Source organism: Coregonus clupeaformis, chromosome 20 (genome assembly GCF_020615455.1).
Source record: "Coregonus clupeaformis isolate EN_2021a chromosome 20, ASM2061545v1, whole genome shotgun sequence".
In the NCBI taxonomy this organism is placed as follows: Eukaryota; Metazoa; Chordata; class Actinopteri; order Salmoniformes; family Salmonidae; genus Coregonus; species Coregonus clupeaformis.
The window spans coordinates 18,652,634-18,676,239 of NC_059211.1; the positions used below are offsets into that span (position 1 = coordinate 18,652,634).

General features: G+C 40.8%; 1 protein-coding gene across 2 annotated transcripts; it reads right to left on the bottom strand.

Annotated features, from left to right (window-relative positions):
* Positions 1-1,021: 1,021 nt before the first annotated feature.
* Positions 1,022-22,633, bottom strand: LOC121533657 (thrombospondin-4-like). Of its 2 annotated transcripts, XM_041839784.1 has the most exons (19): positions 22,404-22,633; positions 20,829-20,902; positions 20,080-20,131; positions 18,870-19,015; positions 17,332-17,469; positions 13,932-14,009; positions 13,653-13,805; positions 13,331-13,435; positions 13,102-13,209; positions 12,829-12,988; positions 12,633-12,751; positions 12,464-12,516; positions 12,013-12,206; positions 11,713-11,891; positions 11,186-11,234; positions 10,883-11,079; positions 9,559-9,731; positions 8,516-8,655; positions 1,022-2,016 (listed from the first exon to the last, which is right to left on the bottom strand). In XM_041839784.1, exons 1-19 carry the CDS (start codon positions 22,468-22,470, stop codon positions 1,958-1,960), a joined length of 2,244 nt encoding a protein of 747 aa, XP_041695718.1. In that variant the 5' UTR covers positions 22,471-22,633; the 3' UTR covers positions 1,022-1,957. The 2 variants fall into 2 exon arrangements, with proteins under 2 accessions (XP_041695718.1, XP_041695717.1); XM_041839783.1 differs by lacking the exons at positions 18,870-19,015; positions 20,080-20,131.
* Positions 22,634-23,606: the final 973 nt, after the last annotated feature.

The following is a 23,606-nucleotide window of genomic DNA, read 5'->3' on the forward strand; positions in this document are numbered from 1 at the left end:
TGATCCCTTTGTAAGATGAAACCTGAATGTGGGAGGCATCTTTTCTCTGTACATAGTCTCGATTTGCAGAATATATCAATTAAAACTGTCCAATGTCATTTTCACCAAGGTTTACTAAGTGTGGACATGCATGACGTTTGAACTATATATATTTTATTGTCCTTGTTATGTTATATTTTGTCATCTGTATTTCTGTATGTGTTTTTAAAAGATTATTTTGAATACCTGTGCATGTTTGTGATTTCAGTCCCAAACTTTTGTTCAGTATTCAAAGCAGTTGCTCATGACTTCACAGTTTCTGTCTAGTTAGTAGTGAGGAGAAAGTGTAAAGCATTCCATTTTTCATTACAGCTTTGACCTAAAGGTAAGTCCTATATATTCAGTATATGCTAAAGCCGAGAACAGTTGTGTAGTTCAACATTTATTCCTAGGGCACTCTTAACAGTTGTAATTGATCACATGTAATCTAATGCATATCCCCCCCAAAAAGGTTATAGTCCCCTCACAATGTAATACACATTTTCTGGCCACACCCTGATTATTCAAAACATACAGCTATCTTCACATTTCTATATTGTTGACAGAGTAGTAGTACACATAAAAAAGAAAAGTCCCCTGAGAACTGGAATTATTGGGGAGCGAATGTCAGACAGGAAAATGCTGTCATTGCTGGTGGTGACCAATATGGCAGCCTCCATTTTGCTGAGTCACATCTCACAGGGTCCTTCTAAAAATGGCACACTATTCAATATGGGCCCGATTCCGACCCGAGTTAAGTGTGCTTAAATGGAACGTTATTCCCTTTTTATGCACTTTTCTCTCTATGCGTATTCTGACCTTGAACTTAAGCATGACAATAGCATGCTATTCACCTGCTATTCGTTTTGGGTGGAGATCGAATAAATGATGGTGTGGCGATAGATACGCCGTATTCTGACCATGACTTAATTCCCTAATAATTCTACCACTTTTATACATGAGGAAACAATGAATGAGGTCTAGCGAACCTACCGGTTCCAAGTTGAAAAAGCATCTACTTTATTTTTTCCGGTAGAAATAACACCATTCTCAATGCACTGTAGTTTACAACTTGATAAGCGCTAGTTAAATTAGTAATCTGTCTGGATAAGGGAACTGTAAATATAAATTACACTTGTTTTAGATATAATTTACCTTCCAATTGCTGCAGACAAGTGTGAAACCAGTCATATGGCAGCAAACGGAAGCATATCAACTTTCCCAAAGTATTTGTACAGCCTTTTAACTTGCAGAGATGGGCACTCTCGAATGTCTTAATTATAGGCTACCTCGACTTTCTGTTTCCTATTTCTATCATGTTAAATATTAGCCACTATCAGTATCGACCGTCAGTAAGCTTAATAACAACACATATTCAACTGCCAATTTACTGTTAGTTCCCTTCAGTTGGTACAGCCTACATTATCATTCCATTTAATTACCTTGTTTTGTTCACCTGCATTTGCTTCCTCTGTAAACGCTGTCATGGCCATCATTAGTAACAGTTGACAATATAAAAAAAAGACGTAGGCTAATTCAAAGGTACACCATATTTAAAGGGATGGCTTAAGATAAATGTACTGAAACCCCTATTGAATGAAAACTCCACGAGAAAATACGTTGGCCAGCAAGTAGGAGGGTTTTCAGCGGTTGAATTACATTTATTCAGCGCACGCAAGGGAAGCATTCCTGCAAAGCCTGAATACTAACTACTGAGAAGTGTGTAGGAAAGGCGTGCGTAAGAAAGGCGTAATTTCCTAAGTCCGAATTGGGCCCTATATAGGCTTTAATCAAAAGTAGGGCACTATATAGGAGATAGGGTGCAATTACAAACGCAACCATGCACTGTTCAGCTGGAAGCCATGCGTTCCAGAATGTTGGGGTTGTAGATGGAATGTCCTCCCAGTCTTCGTTTGGGCAGATGTGTGTGCATGCTCTATTAGAACTGCAGCTGAACCTGTTGGACTTGGTAAGAGTCAAAGTCCTCAGGGATTGTATCTAAAGGGAGAGGGAGATATGATAAGTCAATATGGAATCCTTGCATGGCAATAGGCTTACCTACATGAGTCATGTAAGTTAGTTGGTGTCTGTAAAGTACATCCAAATGTCTACAATACAATACCTATCATCCAATGGACCAATACAATTACGCCTCAAACTTCTCTCTCTAAAGCCTCAAACTAGTTGTATGTGTACCAAGAGGTCATTTAAATGCAGTCTACTGTATATACTGTATGCCTTCTGAAAGTATTCATACCCCTTGACTTATTCCACATTTTGTTTTTCAAAATGGATTAGATATTCTTCTCTCTTAGCAAATTTAGTGAAAATGAAATACAATACGGTGCTCCCAATTGAGCTCAGGTGCATCTAATGTCCTTTGATCATCCTTGACGTCGCTACAACTTGATTGGAGTACACCTGTGGCCAATTCAATTGTTTGGACATGATTTAGAAAGAAACACATGTCTATATAAGGTCCCACAGTTGACCATGCATGTCAGAGCAGAAACTGTACCATGAAGTCCAAGGAACTGTCTGTAGATCTCCAAGATTAGTTATATATCTGGAGAAGGGTATAAACATTTCTGGAGTGTTGAAAGTTTCCAAGAGCACAGTGGTCTCCATATGGAACTACCCAGACTGCCTAGAGCTGGCCATCCGACCAAACTCAGCAACCAGGCAAGAAGGACCTTGGTCAGGTAGGTGACCAAGAACCCAATGATCACTCTGACAGAACTACAAAGTTCCTTGGCTGAGATGGGAGAACCTGCCAGAAGGACAACAGTCTCTACAGCACTAAACCAATCTGCGCTTTATGGGAGAGTGGCCAGATGGAAGCCACACATGACAGCATGCTTGGAGTTTGCAAAAAGGCTTGTGAAAGACAGATTATAAGGCAAAAGATTATGTGGTCTGATGAGACAAATCTCTTTGGCCTGAATGCAAAGCGCTATGTCTGGAGAAAACCAGGCACAGCTCATCACCCATCTAACACCATCCCTACCGTGAAGCATGGGGGTGGTAGCATCATGCTATGGGGATGCTTTTCAGCGGCAGGGACTGGGAGACTGGTAAGGATAGCGGGAACAGTGAATGGAGCCAAATACAGGCCAATTCTTGATGAGAGCCCACTTCAGACAGTGGAGTCTCCTCAGAGGAGGACCATCCTCCTCAGTGACTTTCATAAAAATAGTGAAACATTAATAAAGTTATCCTTTTTAGATAAATCTATACTAAATATATTCACGTTTTGCAACAGCACTCTGTAGGGTAGCACCATGGTGTAGCCGGAGGACAGCTAGTGTCCATCCTCCTCTGGGTACATTGACTTCAATACAAAACCTAGGAGGCTCGTGGTTATCACCCCCTTCCATAGACTTACACAGTAATTATGACAACTTCTGGAGGACGTCCTCCAACCTATCAGAGCTCTTGCAGCATGAACTGACATGTTGTCCACCCAATCACAGGATCAGCGAATAAATCTATACTGAACAAAAATATAAACGCAACAATTTCAACGATTTTACTGAGGTACAGTTCATATAGTCAAATCAGTCAATTGAAATTAATTCATTAGGCCCTAATCTATGGATTTCACATGTATGGGCAGGGGGCGCAGCCATCGGTGGGCCTGGGAGGGCACAGGCCAAGCCACCTGGGAGCCAGGCCCACTCACTGGGGAGCCAGGTCCAGCCAATCAGAATGGGTATTTCCCCACAAAGGGGCTTTATTACAGACAGAAATACTCCTCAGTTTCATCAGCTGTCCGGGTGGCTGGTATCAGACGATCCCACAGGTGAAGAAGCCGGATGTGGAGGTCCTGGGCTGGCGTGGTTACACGTGGTCTGCGGTTGTGAGGCCGGTTGGGCGTACTGCCAAATTCTCTAAAACGACGTAGAGAAATGAACATTCAGTTCTCTGGCAACAGCTCTAGTGGACATTCCTGCAGTCTGCATGCCGATTTCACGCTCCCTCAAAACTTGAGACGTCTGTGGCATTGTGTTGGGTGACAAAATTGTTATTATCCCCAGCACAAGGTGGACCTGTGTAATGATCATGCTGTTTAATCAGCTTCTTGATATGCCACACCTGTCAGGTGGATGGATTATCTTGGCAAAAGAGAAATGCTCACTAACAGGGATGTAAACAAATTTGTGCACAAAAGATGAGAAATAAGCTTTTTGTGCATATGGAAAATTTCTAGGATCTTTTATTTCAGTTCATGAAACACTGGACCAACACTACATGTTGCGTTTATATTTTTGTTCAGTATAGTACTGAAATCATAAGCTACAACTAGCTATAAAATGTGGTGAGTAGTTGACTCAAAGAGAGAGAGAATATAGTTGAACAGTTTTGAACAAATTAATTTCTTCAAAAATTAAAGAGAAGCGAGAGCGAGAACTAGCTATGTTTCATATTTTTTTCACTTACAGTGGGGGAAAAAAGTATTTAGTCAGCCACCAATTGTGCAAGTTCTCCCACGTAAAAAGATGAGAGAGGCCTGTAATTTTCATCATAGGGACACGTCAACTATGACAGACAAAATGAGGAAAAAAAATCCAGAAAATCACATTGTAGGATTTTTTATGAATTTGCAAATTATGGTGGAAAATAAGTATTTGGTCAATAACAAAAGATTCTCAATACTTTGTTATATACTCTTTGTTGGCAATGACACAGGTCAAACGTTTTCTGTAAGTCTTCACAAGGTTTTCACACACTTGCTGGTATTTTGGCCCATTCCTCCATGCAGATCTCCTCTAGAGCAGTGATGTTTTGGGGCTGTCGCTGGGCAACACGGACTTTCAACTCCCTCCAAAGATTTTCTATGGGGTTGAGATCTGGAGACTGGCTAGGCCACTCCAGGACCTTGAAATGCTTCTTACGAAGCCACTCCTTCGTTGCCCGGGCGGTGTGTTTGGGATCATTGTCATGCTGAAAGACCCAGCCACGTTTCATCTTCAATGCCCTTGCTGATGGAAGGAGGTTTTCACTCAAAATCTCACGATACATTGCCCCCATTCAGTCTTTCCTTTACACGGATCAGTCGTCCTGGTCCCTTTTCAGAAAAACAGCCCCAAAGCATGATGTTTCCACCCCCATGCTTCACAGTAGGTATGGTGTTCTTTGGATGCAACTCAGCATTCTTTGTCCTCCAAACACGACGAGTTGAGTTTTTACCAAAAAGTTATATTTTGGTTTCATCTGACCATATGACATTCTCCCAATCCTCTTCTGGATCATCCAAATGCACTGTAGCAAACTTCAGACGGGCCTGGACATGTACTGGCTTAAGCAGGGGGACACGTCTGGCACTGCAGGATTTGAGTCCCTGGCGGCGTAGTGTGTTACTGATGGTAGGCTTTGTTACTTTGGTCCCAGCTCTCTGCAGGTCATTCACTAGGTCCCCCCCGTGTGGTTCTGGGATTTTTGCTCACCGTTCTTGTGATCATTTTGACCCCACGGGGTGAGATCTTGCGTGGAGCCCCCAGATCGAGGGAGATTATCAGTGGTCTTGTATGTCTTCCATTTCCTAATAATTGCTCCCACAGTTGATTTCTTCAAACCAAGCTGCTTACCCTATTGCAGATTCAGTCTTCCCAGCCTGGTGCAGGTCTACAATTTTGTTTCTGGTGTCCTTTGACAGCTCTTTGGTCTTGGCCATAGTGGAGTTTGGAGTGTGACTGTTTGAGGTTGTGGACAGGTGTCTTTTATACTGATAACAAGTTCAAACAGGTGCCATTAATACAGGTAACGAGTGGAGGACAGAGGAGCCTCTTAAAGAAGAAGTTACAGGTCTGTGAGAGCCAGAAATCTTGCTTGTTTGTAGGTGACCAAATACTTATTTTCCACCATAATTTGCAAATAAATTCATAAAAAATCCTACAATGTGATTTTCTGGAGAAAAATAATCTCAATTTGTCTGTCATAGTTGACGTGTACCTATGATGAAAATTACAGGCCTCTCTCATCTTTTTAAGTGGGAGAACTTGCACAATTGGTGGCTGACTAAATACTTTTTTTCCCCACTGTACTTAGCTAGCGAATGCAGCTAGCTTGTTTAGCCTACTCAAACACCCGGCTGAAACAGAGAGGGATGCTATGTTACCTAGCTTACTATGGCTATCCAACACTAGAACGCTTCCAAGTCAAGGTACGTTTTTGGTTTTATTAATTTATTGCCACCGGGGCCCGCCGGTGTAAATGCTAAACTGCTTGCTAACTGTACACTGTACTGCATGATTGTAGCGGGTTTACTAAAACGTTAGTTCTAGTAGCTACACAACATGGCCAAAAGTATATGGACACACCTTCAAATTAGTGGCTTCAGCTATTTTAGCCACACGCGTTGCTGACAGGTGTATAAAATCTAGCACACATCCATGCAATCTCCATAGTCAAACATTGGCAGTAGAATGGCCCGTACTGAAGAGCTCAGTGAGTTTCAACGTGGCACCGTCATAGGGTGCCACCTTTCCAACAAGTCAGTTAGTCAAACTGTAAATGCTGTTATTGTGAAGTGAAAACGTCTAGGAGCAACAACGGCTCAGCCGCGAAGTGGTAGACCACACAAGCTCACAGAACGGGACCGTTGAGTGCTGAAGCGCGTAAAAATCCTCTATCTTCGGTTGCAGCAATCATTACCGAGTTCCAAACTGCCTCTGGAAGCAATGTCAGCACAAGAACTGTTCGTCAGGAGCTTCATGAAATGGGTTTCCATGGCCGAGCAGCCGCACACAAGCCTAAGATCACCATAAGCAATGCCAAGCATCGGCTGGAGTGGTGTAAAGTTCGCCGCCATTTGGACTCTGGAGCAGGGGAAACACGTTCTCTGGAGTGATGGATCACGCTTCACCATCTGGCAGTCCGACGGACAAATCTGGGAAAACGCTACCTGCCCCAATGCATAGTGCCAACTGTAAAGTTTGGTGGAGGAGGAATAATGGTCTGGGTGGGGCTGTTTTTCATGGTTCGGGCTAGGCCCCTTAGTTCCAGTGAAGGGAAATCTTAATGCTACAGCATACAATGACATTCTAGTCGATTCTGTGCTTCCAACTTTGTGGCAACAGTTTGGGGAAGGCCCTTTCCTGTTTCAGCATGCCCCCTTATACAAAGCGACGTCCATACAGAAATGGTTTGTAGTGATCGGTATGGAAGACAGCTGATGTGTTGTGCACTGATGTCGAAAAGGTGAAAAAAAGCTAAGGGAAAAGGTGAGAGGAGGAGAGCGCGTAGATGCGAGAAGGAATTATCCAACGATCAAAGGGATCAACTGTATTTGCGTGTGATCAGGGGTTTATTCATTCAGCCGATTCTTAAACGGAAAGAAACAGGGATAAACATACCTGAATTTGTTGAATAGAAACTCTCGTTTGCAACTTTTTGACTAATGATTACACCCTAGATCAGCTAGATGCAGGCAGGATTATGCAAGGCAGTATTGAAGGTGTCAATGTCTGTCACTTTGATTACACACATTTCTCTCTATCTGTGCACCTATGTTGTAAACTTTCATTCATAGGCTAGGTTGTAGAAACCTCATGATGGGTATAGGGACAATGTGAGTATCATGTAGTAAGTAGCCTAAACCTATTGATGTTACATTGAGCTGGGTGAATGGAATATGAATGACAGTCATCCAATATGCTCTAATAGAAATAAGGCCATGCTAATAAAAAAAGAATCATCCTCCCTCATCTTAAACGGCACCGACCGCCACTGGCTTCAGATTGCAAACGACCTTTGACTAGGGAGAAGATTTACAAGCATACAGCCAAAGCAACGCTGGAATGGCTTCAGAACAAGAATGTGAAAGTCCTTGAGTGGCCCAGCCAAAGCCCAGACTTGAATCCCATTGAGAATCTGTGGAAAGACTTGAAGTTTGCTGTTCACCGCCACTCCCCATCTAACTTAACAGAGCTTGAGAAACTCTGCAAGGAAGAATGGAGGCTGATACAGACATACCCAAGACGACTCAAAGCTGTAATCACCGCCAAAGGTGCTTCTACAGAGTATTGACTGGGGTTTGAATACTTATGTAAATTAAATATTTCTGTATTTCATTTTCAATAATAAATAAAAAAATCTGCAAACATAATTTCACTTCGTCATTATGGGGTATTGTGTGTAGATGGGTGAGGGGGAAAATATATTTAATCAATTTTGAATTCAGGCTGTAACACAACAATATGTGGAATAAGTAAATGGGGTATGAATACTTTCTGAAGGCACTGTAAATGCAGCCACAGTATCACTTCATGACAATGTGAATGGATAGAAGCAGGCACGAAACACAAGTAAATGTAGTTCCTCTTTAGTCAGAGACCAGTATCATCCATTTCTCAATACAGGAATTATATTATCGGGATGCTGCAAGGCAATACTTCCCTAATTGATTCCCTATGGTCCCCACCCTCCTCTACTTCCTGCTTGTTAGAAGGGTATTCTAATAAAGTGGGGTGGGGGGTGGCATTAGTGTGCTGCTCACCATTGCAGCGGTAGCGTAGGTTAGCCCAGATGATGTTCTCTTGGGAGAAGCAGAAGACACCCAGTCTGCCTCCTCTCATGGTGGTGTCTATGATGGTACCTGTGTCTGCCACTATCTGAGGACCCTCATAGAAACGCACCCTGAACATGACACACACATGCATAGATCGAGACCAGTTAGGAACTCCAAAATCTGACAAAGGTTGCAATTACACAGGCAGTTCAATTCTGATCTTTTGCCCAATTATTTGTATTTTCACCAATCTGTGTTAATGCAGCCAACTTAAGACCATCTCAAACCAGAACAGTTGTGTTACGACTGGACGATGTAACCTATTGTGGTAAAGAATACCATATGGATAGTATGATGATGATAGAAAACATTCATGATAGTAATTTCATGTTGTTCAAGTTCAACAGTATGTGGTCACAAAAAGGAAAAATATGAATATCTTATCAAATGTTTTCAGTCCAATCAGTTGTACACAATGCCACAAATTGTAATTTAAAGTTCGAATGCAGCCGTTTTTTATCTCAATATCAAATAATTTCTGGGTAACAATTAAATAGCTTACTGTGATTGTTTTCTGTTAAAATGGTTAAAAAAATAAACAAAAATAGCTTCTTAGCAAAGAGCAATTTCTCAAGCAAGAATTGAGCTAGGACTGTCTGGGAGTGGTTTGAGTGGGGAGGGGAAAATGGAACATTTGCTTTTATTGGCAGAGAGGATTGGAACTCTTATTGGTCTATTAACTAATTTACCGCATGGTGATGTCACCATGGAAGGCTAAAACTCCCTCCCACCAAAACAGGCGGAAGTTTCAGGCGGTCTTTTCAAAAAGCTCTTACACTAAAAGGGTATTATCATAAATTTCACAGTATTATTCCAACCCCATAGTGTGTAAATATATATAAAATACAGGAAAATCACGTTTTTGACTGCACTGGGCCTTTAATGTATTATGAAAGGAGAAGGTCATTGATGGCAAACTGCACCAAAAGCCATCAGACGCCTATGAGGTGTGTCTGATAGCAGCGTACTACCTTATGTAGCCATCTTGGGGCCTGTGTTGCAAGAACCAGCGGTAGGAAGTCTTGTCCTTCCAGCCCACATTGCGGGCGTCTTTCCACAGCAGCTTCACCTGGTCACTGGTGTCCCCAGTGTGCCACAGGGAGTTGCGTAGATTCTCCCCTGGTCCCGTGTTGGACTTCACAGCCTAGTCGACAACACAATTGTATAGGCAGCACTGTTACAGAACTGTAGATCTCTTCCAATGTATCAATCTGGGCAGGTGTATTAATATTTCAGATAAGAAACTGGAAAATGTATATATTCTCCGTTGAGCTGGTTTTTAGTCCAGGGGTAGACTTAATATTGGTCTAGGAAACTGGCCCTATGAGTATTACCTAGAAAGGGCTAGTCGTGTGTAGGTCAGAGTTGTGGCATGTTTGCATGAATTTGTACAGATGTGTATATAGGAACTTAATTTGATCACCCTGTAGTTGCAGGAATTCAAGGTTTAAAAAGGCTTCTAGAGTTTGTATTTTCCATTTAACATTTTATGCTTGATTTGCCCTAACTAAAAATGTCCATGAATTATAATTGGGAAAAAAAGAAAAATATGCACATCCAATTTATCAGGTGCAAGACCATCTCAAACCCAAATAGTTGTGTTAGACTGGAAGATTTAGCCTATTGTGGTAATGAATACTATATGGATAGTATGATGATAAGACATGAAGCCGGTTTCATCTCTATCAAATCCTTTCTGGGTAACAATTAAGTATCTTACTGTGATTGTTTTCAATTAAAATGGTCAAAAAGGGGAAGAAAATGCTTCTTAGCAAAGAGCAATTTCTCAAGCAATAATTTTGCTAGGACTCTCTGGGAGTGGTTTGAGTGGGGAAGGGAAAACTGAAAATGTGCTATAATTGTAATAGACAAAATAGAAAAATATGCACATCCAAATTATCAGGTGCAGGACAGAAGAACATATCAAAGAAAAAAGGAATGTCCGCAACTCTGGTATGCTCCCATGGTGATTTAATCAGACGCACAAAAACGTTGGGTTTATTGTACGTCTGATTTAAATCACCATAGGAGCATATCGGAGTTGCGGACATTTCTTCACAATTACATTGAACCAACGTGGAATAGACGTTGAATTGACGTCTGTGCCCAGTGGGGTTTTTTCTTCCATTAATTATAATCCACACAATATTTCACATTTCCGATTGCTGCAGGATTATTTTCCTAATGTGAGAACTGGTCAAATTAAGATCCTACATATGTATATTAACATAAGTGACTTTTACTACATGACTAGATAATAGTCATATAAGATGTGCGTATAGGATTTTGTTGTACCTTCAGTTGGATCCCTGGTTCTGCCACAGCTCTGAATGGATTGGCCTGCCAATAGATTTGCTTAACCTGTTTCCACATCACTACATAGAAGGAGGAAGAGTCCTGGTAGCCAAAGATTAACCCTGCATAGTCGTCGTCCGTTACGGTATTCACATGGAAAGTCCCTTCGAAGTCAACGCCGTTGAAAGCTGTGTAACCTTGAAGGAATGGCGTGAGTTTGGGTCAGGATGCGTTTGAGAATGTCACATACAACTTGATTTATTGAATGAATCCAACGTGAGACCGCGTGATTGTTGCTCTTACCAACAGCCAGTCCAGGGTCACTGTTCATAGTTTGGACGATCTCTCTTCCCTGTGGAAAGAGAAACAGAGAAGATTATGGAACTTAAGCAGTTAACATGTCTCTTGCCACTGGGCACACACTGGTTGAATCAACGTTGTTTCCACGTCATTTCATCGAAATTACGTTGAACCAACGTGGAATAGACGTTGAACTGACATCTGTGCCCAGTGGGTTGGCACTGATTTGTATATACTGTAACACCCTTGGACTTATTGTATTAGATGTAATGCATGCATCAATACAGATGTAGGATCTTAATTTGATTACTTTTTTGTTGCTGAGAATTTTCCTGCATAGCAGGAAATGCAAACTTGAAGTGTTTTTGAGTTTTAAAAAGGCTTCTAAAGTTTGCAATTTCCACTTTGACATTTCAAACTTGATTTGACCTAACGAAAAATGTATCAACCCCTACAAAAGTTGCTACAGGATTATTTTCCTGCTATAGCAAACTGGCTTAAATTAAGATCCTACATCTGTATACACATACCTGATCGAGCACCACCCAGTTAGGGTCTATCTGTGCGTCTCCCTCTGGGTCCAGCACCACTGTCTGGTAGGCCCTGAAGTCTGTGAGAGTGACCTCGGCGTTCTCCGGGCACACATCGATGCTGTCAATGATGGTGTCGTTGTCAAAGTCGTTCTCACACACGTTCCCAACACCATCACCTGTAACAAGGAGATTGATGCAATATGTGACTTTTAAGACACCGGATAATATTACTGTCAACATTACACAGATATATTGGATAACTTTTTGGAAACTGGACTGAAAAAGTGCTGAACTCACCGTCAGAGTCCTCCTGCAGAGGGTTGGGGATAAGGCGACAGTTGTCCGGTCCTGGGGGCAGAAGGTCAGGAATACCATCATCATCATCATCATCGTCACACTCGTCCCCCAGGCCGTCCTTGTCCGTGTCCAGCTGGGAGCTGTTGATGACTGCAGGGCAGTTGTCCTGAGAGTCCTGGTGACCGTCACCATCACTGAGAATAGTAGAGAAAAACACAAGGAGACCAAGACCGAGGGGTAGGATTCAGCATTGGAAACCATTTTACAGTTGTCCTCACTGTTGTGGGATTCTGAAAGTTGATGTGTCAAACCAAAGTCATTACATAACATATAAAATAAGGAGTGTTAGGTCATTTTTAGTAATGGCGTACCAATAGATTGGAACACCACGCACAGGTCTACACTGGTTAAAGGCAGGGAGGCAACAAGAAAGCTAGTAACACTCCTATACCTGTCCTTATTGGTGTCACAAGGGTCTCCAATCAAATCGTTGTCCATATCCAACTGTGTCAAACACATAAAATATCACTCGAACATCGATAGTTGTCATTCTGGTACAACATGCCGTAATGATTAGGATGAGTACAAGTACAGCCAAACATGGAAATCAGAAACCAGACCTGGTCAGGGTTTTGAACGTAGGGGCAACTGTCACAAGCATCTCCGACTTTGTCCCCATCTCGATCCTTCTGGTTAGCATTGGGAACCCTTTTGCAGTTGTCCAGATTATTGGGGATTCCTGGAAGTAGGTAACAGTAGTTGACATGTCAATTGACATGAATGACCGATATGGCAGAACTCTACATGCACACTTACTGTCGCCATCAATGTCTTCGTCACATTCATCACCCAGTCTATCAACATCAGTGTCTTTCTGGTCATTGTTTTTGATCATACGGCAGTTGTCGCAGGCGTCTCCAAAGTCATCTTCGTCCACATTTCTTTGGTTGACATTTGGTACCAGCACACAGTTGTCCTACCAAAGAGGCATCAGAGCCTGTCTTTACACTAAGATACAAAATCAGTGAAAAGACCTGTCGTAAACATGACACAGCAAAACATCAGTTGCTGGAGAAAGAGATCAGTAACCTGTGTATTTAGGATTCCATCCCCATCTGCATCCTCATCACAGGCATCTCCTTTGCCATCCTTGTCTGCATCCTCTTGGCCAGAGTTGGGTACTGTTAGACAGTTATCCTAAAAGTAAGTATATAAAGCATATAACAGTGACTTAATTTTCTGCTTTTTTTCCGTTCACATTCAAAATAGTATAGTCATGGATTTTCGTAGTCTTTTCAAGGATATACAAATATATTACCTTGGCACAGTTCCTCTCGGTGCATTCCAGTTTCTCATCAGGGAAGCCATCAATGTCAATATCAGAGCCGCAGAAGTAGCCATTGCCAGCCCATCCCACCCCACACTGTGAATCAGGATAAAGTCAGAGTTATGGACTGTACTGTATTGTATATGGAATGTCAATTAGCATTCAATTCCATTTCAGCTACAGCAGCTGAATCAATAGAGAGCAATCTGCATCCAAAAGAAAGCTATAGACAAAATATGTTAAAGGAGCAGTATACATTTAGGCTGTATTCAAATTCATATTGATCCATTGCAACAGAATTGTATCCAATTACCTGACACACAATTTTCCGATCTCGTTGGACAATGCACTCTCCGCTGGCATGGCAGGGGTTGGGCTGGCCATTACCACACGCTCTCTCAGGCTTACAGCCCTTGAGCTGATCCCCAACATAGCCTGCCTTACAAGGGCCACACTTAAACGAGCCCTGACAACAACACACAGCCACCACAGCAGAAACTTAGTTCCCCCCTCAAAACCTAAGAGAGGAAAGACCTCTGGATTTCCTAATGAGATATATATTTGAGTGGCATCGACTTTTAATGATACTTACAGGTGTGTTCACACAGTTGGAATTTTCCACACAACCGCCATTCTTGGGTCCTTCGCATTCATTGATGTCCTTACAGACCTGGGTAGGATTCAAATACAAAAGAAAGCCCTAATGCATAAATCTTCCATCTTCAAGCAAAACCTTACAAATGCCAGCGAGTCGTTCCATGTCATTTCAGCAAGCCATGACACCCACTATCTCAGATCGTTCTGAAATTGCTTCTGTAGTTACAAACAGATAAGATTGGCATTCCTGAAACATTATTTTGTTGAAATGTAATTTTATCTCAGAAATGTTGCTAATTGATTGCATCTAAATTGGCCATTTTAATTTATAAGATTCAGATAATTCAAATAAATATAGTTCCCAACATCCGATTTGGACCAAACTTCTTCCTACCAAAAAATTGTCAAAAGCCACCCACGGACCCTCTACACCCCATATCAAGCCCACCCCAACAACCAGTATACAGTATCAGTTCTCTGTTTGACAAGTAGTATGAAGCTGCATATTGGCGTATTGCTTCTCCATACTATGTAATGTATTCCCTGTGAATCTGGTGATGTTTTCTTCCCCTGTTCAGATAAATTAGTAATTGAAGTCGCTTGCATTATTTACCATAAAGTAGTGTGAAAGTACCAGGTTTTTACTACTACACTGAACAAAAATATACACGTGACATGTAAAGTGTGGGTCTGAGCTGAAATAAAAGATCCCAGAAATGTTCCATACGCATAAGGGTATTTCTTTCAAATGTTGTGCACAAATTTGTTTACATCCCCGTTAGTGAGCATTTCTCCTTTCCAAGATAGTCCATCCACCTGACAGGTGTGGCATATCAAGATGCTGATTAAACAGCCCTCATTACACTGGTGCATCTTGTGCTGGGGACAATAAAAGGCCACTCTAAAATGTGCCGTTTTTTCACACAACACAATGCCACAGATGTCTCAAGTTTTGAGGGAGCGTGCAATTGGCATGCTGACTGCAGGAATATCCACCAGAGCTGTAGCCAGAGAATTGAATGTTCATTTCTCTACCAATGTCGTTTTAGAGAATTTGGTGGTACGTCCACCCGGCCTCACAACCGCAGAGCCTGTGTAACCACGCCAGCCCAGGACCTCCAAATCTGGCTTCTTCACCTGCGTGATCGTCTGAGACCAGCCACATGGACAGCTGATGAAACTGCTCAAACTGTCTGAAACCGTCTCAGGGAAGCTCATCTGCGTGGTCATTGTCGTCACCAGGGTCTTGATCTGACTGCAGTTCAACTTCGTAACCGACTTCAGTGGGCAAATGCTCACCTTCGATAGCTACTGGCGCGCTGGAGAAGTGTGCTCTTCACGGATTAATCCCGGTTTCAACTGTACCGGGCAGATGGCAGACAGCGTGTATGGCGTTGTGTGGTTGAACGGTTTGCTGATGTCAATGTTGTGAACAGAGTGCCCCATTGTGGAGGTGGGGTTATGGTATGGGCAGGCATAAGCTACGGACTACGGACCACGAACACAATAGCATTTTATCGATGGCAATTTGAACGCACAGAGATACTGTGACGAGATCCTGAGGCCCATTGTCTTGTCATTCATCTGCTGCCATCACCTCATGTTTCAGCATGATAATGCACAGCTCCATGTCGCAAGGATCTGTACACAATTCCTGGAAGCTGAAAATGTCCCAGTTTTTCCATGGCCTGCATACTCACCAGACATGTCACCGATTGAACATGTTTGGGATGCTCTGGATCGACGTGTACGACAGCGTGTTCCAGTTCTTGCCAATATCCAGCAACTTCACACAGCCATTGAAGAGGAGTGGGACAACATTCCACAGGCCACAATCAACAGCCTGATCAACTCTATGCGAAGGAGATGCGTCGCGCTGCATGACGCAAATGGTGGTCACACCAGATACTGACTAGTTTTCTGATGCATTCCCCTACCTTTTTTGTAAGGTATCTGTGACCAACAGATGCATATCTGTATTCATGTGAAATTCATAGAGTAGGGCCTAATGAATTTATTTCAATTGACAGATTTTCTAATATGAACTGTAACTCAGTCAAATCTTTGAAATTGTTACATGTTGCGTTATTCAGTATAGATGCCACTGTTCCTGCTATACCGCCACACTTTTAAAAAAATCAATTTTGCTGGTCTCTTGTGTTTATCAAATAGATCAGCCCCCCAAAAAGTGTAACCTTGGGTAGAAAACCAATAGATTTGGCTCATGGTTAAAATAAATTGTGTGGTCATCCTCACAACTCAAGCCAATCCTGCATGAAAGCAAATAATTGTGTTGTTCTTTTACGCTTAATATGTGTCCCCTTCAAAAAAGGGCTGGATTAGTTACTGTTAAACCATACCCGGTGAACAAGCAATCCATTGGTTACATCAGTTCAATGTTATGGTCTCTAATGGTCTTCAATAGTAAACGTCCCAAACACACATTTTATAGTGTTTTGCAATTGTAATGGTATTTGTATTGCGTTGGGTTCAATGGTGAATGTCACTAATCACAATACATTTAGAAATGTTTACTGATCATTTTATTGAAAAACAAAGACTGCCATGCAATTCATTATTTGATTAGGGTTGTCACAACATTTTAATCCCTAGCCCCTTTCTCCATTATAGTTTTGGGCTTGTAGGAAAAGTCTTCATATGAGAATTGCATAGGAATAGCCCTCTCAAAAAGCAGCCACTTGTTGGACTATTCAAGGAGAGTTGGGTAGAAGCATTAGGTTGCTATTAGCACAAACTGAATTGCTTTCATTAAGGACTGGCTTGAATTGTGAGGATGACCACACAATTTTCATAATGAGACAAATCTGTTGGTTTTCTACCCTAGGTTGCAAAGGAAATATCTTTAATAAACACAAGAGACCAGCAAAATTGATAAAAGAGTGTGGCGGAATAGCAGTAGCAGTGGCATCTAGTGGTGAAAACCTGGTACTTTCACACTTCTTTATGGTAAATAATGCAAGTGACTTCAATGACTAATTCCTATGAACGGGGAAAAACCATCACCAGATTCACAGGGAAAACATTTACATAGTATGGAGAAGCAATACTGCAAGCCACAGCTTCACACTACATAGAAAACTGATACTGTTTACTGGTTGTTGTGGTGGGATTGGTGTGGGGGGGTCCGTGGGTGGCTTTTGACCCTAAAATTAGATTTAGTTTAGTCCAAATCGGATGTTGGGTACTATTTTTATTAAATATCTGAATCCTATAAATTAAAATGGCCAATTTGGGTGCAATCAATTAGCTTAATTTCGCAGAGAAAATTATATTTCAACAAAATGTATGTTTCAGGAATGCTAATTGTATCTGTATCTATCGAAACGATTTCAGAACAATCTGAGATGGTGGGTGTCGAAATTCAAAATTGCTACCTGTTTGTTTTTAGTGGCGTAGGAGAGGCCTACACCCTTCACCTGGGGGCCAGTGTAGCCAGTGGGACAGGGGCCACAGCGGAACCCTGGAGAGGTGTTGATGCAGCGCACACCCATGTGGCAGGGCTTCACAACACACTACACACACAGGAGAGAGGGCAGTAGTATCCATGTTCAAATTTGACTGTTCAATAGGTATTTGAATTGGAATATGCCATTGAGATAATCTAACAGTTGATTTAGAGAGCGACTGCCTTTAAAAAGCAACGAATCCCTTTGAAAACGGCCTATGTGGCATCTATATGAGCCAGAAACAGTTATTCTACTGTCAAAATTGACTACAAAGTGTAAATAGGATAATTTTGGTCATAAAGTCAGTCTCATCTAAAACGAAGTTTGGAACATCCGTGCATCACAACGGGTAAATGAAGGTTGGGTTTTGATTTGACAGTGTCCATTTGCCCATTAACATGGGGTGAACAGCTGCTGTTTATCCAATAGCATAGACAGTGAGAAAGACCTACCCTGCAGCTCCGACTTTGTTTACATAAGACAACATGTCGTGCATTTTCTAGCTTGAGAAATACTGCACCAAACACCATAGTTAGATGTAAAATTGCACAACTAAAACATCCTCTGCAAAAACATCAACATTAATTAACTGAAGAAATCTATATCTTAGAATCATTCTGGGGATTTTGAGGAAGTGAAATAGGCTTCCGCGTTTACAGTGTGTCATGAGGGACAAACATCATTAACCAAACGTGGAATCGGTCAGGAAACACACCGCCAAGGCTGAAATCTCGTTTTTCTAATGAGCAACAGCAAAACACACATGCCAATCCGGGTGTTCAGTGGCTCTTTAAAAACCAAACAACATACACAATAGTAACACATACTCTGAGTGAGTACATTATCGTATTTCAGTTTAGACCCACTACAGCAGGGTTTCACACTGGTGGCACAGGTGTTTTTATTTGCCCCCCCCAAGTTTCTGAGCAAAAACTAATAATTATTTTGTATTCTTTTGGGGGGAATTTTCATTGTTGGACATAAAACACTGTAAAAACACCAGGAAATCAGCTCAAATTTATTTTAATTTTGGAAATCTGTTCCCAAATATTCCCACGCATAACAGAAAGACGTGATTGTATACAAATGTAAACAAGGTTTGAAATTATTATGTTTTAGTCAAATTATTAGTTATATCTGTTTGGGCTTTTGCAGTCTAAAAATTATTTGTAAATTATGTTCTGGCCCCCCGTCCATCCGCTCAAGAAGAAAACAGCTTGGTCCACGGGACCCCAAGGAGTGCATGTTTTGGTTTTAGCCCTAGCACTACACAGCTGATTCAAATAATCAACTAATCATCAAGCTTTGAATTTGAATCAGCTGTGTAGTGTTAGGGCAAAAACCAAAACGTGCACCCCTTAAGGTCCCGAGGACCAAGTTTGGGAAACGCTGATACAGTTGATCCCTGCACTACAGAATACTATGTGACATTTTGGGGTGCCTTTTGCTCAAGAGTCCTGTCCTACCTCATCCACATTAGTGCAGTGGGTACCATTGCCCACCATGCCTTCAGGGCAGGGGCCACACTTGATGCCCCCGGCGGTCTCAATGCACTTTACCCCCGGGTGGCAGGGGTTAGGGTCACAGGATGTGCGAGGGGGACCTCGCATGCCTAGGGGGGAGAGGATGATACATCAACCCAGTAGACCTGGAGCACTCTCCTGTACAATGTCTCCATCTTCTGCAGGTTATGAAACATGGCATATTCTATTTGTTTACATTTGCCATTGCAGATCCATTTACCATGACATATTCATACGTTTATGTATGTGCTGGATAGATTTTAAAAAGTACATGAGAGCACAATGGTATGATTAATGTACCATATTTACATGTAATTGAAATAGCAATCATGGTGTTGATATTGATGTCTGTACTATGTGTAATGTACAGTGCCTTCAGAAAGTATTCACACCCCTTGACTTTTTCCACATTTTGTTGTGTTACAGCCTGAATTTAAAATGGATTACATTTACACTACCGGTCAAAGGTTTTAGAACATCTACTCATTCAAGGGTTTTTCTTAATTTTTACTATTTTCTACATTGTAGAATAAAAAAGACATCAAAACTATGAAATAGCACATATGGAATCATGTAGTATCCAAAAAAGTGTTAAACAAATCAAAACATATTTTATATTTGAGATTCTTCAAATAGCCACCCTTTGCCTTGATGACAGCTTTGCACACTCTTGGCATTCTCTCAACCAGCTTCACCTGGAATGCTTTTCCAACAGTCATCAAGGCAAAGGGTGACTACTTTGAAGAATCTCAAATATACACTTTTTTTACTACATGATTCCATATGTGTTATTCCATAGTTTTGATGTCTTCACTATTATTCTACAATGTAGAAAATAGTAAAAATAAATAAAACCCTGGAATGAGTAGGTGTGTCCAAACTTTTGACTGGTACTGTATGTAAATTAGTCATTTTTTATAAATGTGCAAAAATGTCTAAAAACATGTTTTCACGTTGTCATTATTTGGTATTGTGTGTAGATGGGTGAGAATAAATATATTTAATCAATGTTGAATTCAGACTGTAACACAACAAAATGTGGAATAATATTTTGTGCCTGAAAGAGCTCTAGCTTGATTATTAGATGTTTACACAATGTTTACTGACATCCAACTGGAATATCTATTTCTGCAGGCTGGCCAATGCTACTCACTACAGGCTTTACACTCCATCACTGTGTTCTTCAGGAAAACAAGCTCTTGGATCTGCATGGAGGTACAAACAGTGGTGGAAGAAGTCCCCAATTGTCATACTTGAGTAAAAGTAAAGATACCTCAATAGAAAATGACTCAAGTAAAAGTAAAAGACACCCAGTAAAGTTCTACTTGAGTAAAAGTCTAAAAGTATTTGGTTTAAAATATACTTAAGTATCAAAAGTAAATGTAATTACAAAAATATACTTAAGTATCAAAAGTATCAAATTCCTTATAATAAGCAAATCAGACGGCACCATTTTCTTATTTTTTTTTAAATTTACGGATAGCCAGAGGCACATTCCAACATCATTTACATACTAAGCATGTGTGTTTAGTAAGTCCGCCAGATCAGAGGCAGTAGGGATGACCAGGGATGTTCTATTGATAAGTGCGTGAATTGTACCATTTTCCTGTCCTGCTAAGCATTCAAATATACTTTTGGGTGTCAAGGAAAATATATGGAGTAAAAAGTACATTCTTTTCTTTAGGAATGTAGTGAAGTAAAAGTAGTCAAAAATATAAATACTAAAGAAAAGTACAGATACCCAAAAAACTACTTAAGTAGTATTTTCAAGTATTTTTACTTAAGTACTTTACACCACTGGGTACAAATACACTATTAGTTCACATTATACTGCATGGGACCATTTACTGAATCTAACATCCTCAATAAGAGTTGCCCTGTATGTCCAAAACGTGACTTTACCTGTTGCTTCAGCAGTTCTTTAATCTCAGCCAGAGCTTGATTCGTTCCCTTGATCTGATTAATGATTTCCCCATCTGAGTTTGAAAATGAAACATTTCACAATACTTTATTAGCGATGGATGTGCACACAGCTATGGTTGTTTCATACATTAGCAATGGACAGATCATCTTTGAAAACATACTCCCACTTGTATTCCTATTCCAGCACACTCAGTTTCAACCAAAGTCAAAATAACTCAAGTCAGCAGACAGGATATACATTTTAGGTAAATGGAGTGTTACCATTATAGGATGGCAAGATAAACTCTAACTAATGTCAACCCCACCAAAGTCCTCCTCATGTTGAAACTGAACGTCAGGCGGGTCACAAACCTCCTGCTCGTACCTCATTACTCTTCCTGTGACATTGTCTTGGATGCACATCTGTGGCTGACGCAAGTCATCATTATGCAATGAGTTGGGGATGCACTATGCAGATGTCCCTTTATAAAACAACATCATCCACTGCCCATTCATCATCTTTACTACCTGCACTACTATCCCCCTGCCACAGGAGCTGGCATTCCAAGACTATCTGTGGGCCTGAATCACATGCATACATAAATACAGAGACTAAGATGTTGTGGGTTTTGTGCCAAATCGTTTTTTAATACCGCTACAATACCAATTTTCTCAAATATGGGATAATAAAGACTTGATTGAAATTGAATTTCTTATTTTTCACACTCACTGCAACGTGAAAGATATAGAACAGGAGCTTGGAAAGAACAGAGCAGCCACAGCCTGTGGTTTGGTTTAACAGTTGATGGCAAGAATCATGGCATCGTCACTCACTTTAAGTCTTAATTTATGGACTCCTGTGGAAGTTAGATTTACAGGCCCTGGGGTCTGGGCCTTTCCAAGGAAGAGGTGTCCCAGATGAATAGGATGCTGGGATAGCCTGGTGTGATTTAGTCACATTGCCTGACTGACAAGTTGCTCAACAGCATAAACTGCCAATTTGTTTTTCAAAGTGTGAAAGTGAATCAGCCCATTGGCCATGTAGATGATAGGACTGACGAATTCAGTTTAGCAAATTGATGCTGAATTAATTTGTGTTCTATTTCAGGAATATGCTAAATGAAAATAGTTACATTGAATTGGGATGATTGTCAAATAGACTTTGCATTTTAGACTAATATGATTTTACGTGCCATTGACAGGACATTTATTTGACATTTATCATAGGCATAAAAGTGCAGGCTTCAAACAAATATTATCTCACGCCTCTGAAGTTGGTAACACTTTATAATAAAATTTATTAATAAGCATTAATAAACAATTTAGTATTTCATTATTTGTAAACATTTAGATAAATGTATAAGCATTATAAGCATTACAATTCATAAGCATTTATAATAATTTATGAAGCATTTATTATCATTTATAAATGACTTATTCAGGACACTGTTATCAGTGTTACCAGACCCACTTGAAATAACTTTTGAATCTCTCCAAACATTTTTGACATAAAAGTATACATTTTGTGCTATTAAGTTTTTTTCACTAAAGATACTAAAATAATGATAGACATACCTCTCTGACCAGCTACTAGGTCACTGCTCACACTCAGAGAAATCACCAACACCAGGATCCGCAGCATGTTCTCATTTGCCCTTCGACGTCTCTACAGCGACAGACAGGTAAAGGTATATGAAGTCTGGTGCCACTGTGTGAAGTCTGGTGCGGTTCGACCAGGTCCTTCATCCAAATTCTGCCCTCTGTCTTTAAGAAGGATCAGGGAAGGCTCCTGTAGCAGGGTTAGGAGAGTCTGAGAGAGAGTGGGATCTGGCTCTTCTCCTGCCTGCCTTTTATACATGTCTCGTAGAGTGACTTCACCTCCACCCAGGAGGTCCTCTGGTAGCCTTCATTTAGGAATGTCCACGTAACATAGAAGCCCATCACTGGCCCAAAAACATGGTCCTCTTAACTTTGTTAATTGATAATGATGATACACACACAATGGTTGTCATTTTCTGGTTGTAAGATGGTTTTCTGACAGAGAAGAAGTAATGTAACCAGATTACAACTAACTTGTCTCTATTACAACCAGGTTAAGATATCTTTGTGACACTTTATTTGGATAGTCCATCTATAAATGCTCTACAGACTATCAGTAACATTTCAACTAACTATCTACTAACCCTAACCCTAGCTCTAACCCTAACCTTAAACCTTATCCTAACCCTAAACGTAACCCTTACCCTAACCCTAGCCTTAACCCACCCTAACTCTTATTCTAAACCTAACCCTAAACGTAACCTTAGCAAGCAGTTGCTTGTCAACAGATAGTTTGTTGATCGTATGACCATCTGTAGAGCATCTACAGATGGAAAATCCAGACTATCCAAATAAAATGTGACCAATATCTCAACCAGTATACACTGAGTGTACAAAACATTAAGAATACCTTCCTAATATTGAGTTGTATAAATTCATAGGAAAACAATATTAGGGGAACCAATATGCAGCACGAACTGAAACTAACCATGCCTCAACTCTTCAATCATCTATCCAATTTGTAAGTCGCTCTGGATAAGCGCGTCTGCTAAATGATATAAATGTATAATGTTAGAAAATGTATTTGAATGATGAGTATGTTCCTCATCAGGTTGTCTATTGGGTAAACCTCTTGTGTACATCACACCTTTTGTAAAAGGAAAAAGGGATTCAGATCCATTCCAGATTTTGCTTGAACTCTGATTTACCACTGACTGCATGGAAAGCTGAACTCATTTG

What these genes read in the sequence shown, in the direction of transcription:
- LOC121533657 (XM_041839784.1), bottom strand. Translation starts at nt 22,470, where the DNA reads ATGCTGCGGATCCTGGTGTTGGTGATTTCTCTGAGTGTGAGCAGTGAC. An exon ending in CGAAGACATTGATGGCGACA is followed by an intron (nt 12,752 to 12,828) that starts GTAAGTGTGCAT and finishes ACCTACTTCCAG; the next exon opens with GAATCCCCAATAATCTGGAC. An exon ending in CCCCAAGATGGCTACATAAG is followed by an intron (nt 8,656 to 9,558) that starts GTAGTACGCTGC and finishes TGTCATGTTCAG; the next exon opens with GGTGCGTTTCTATGAGGGTC.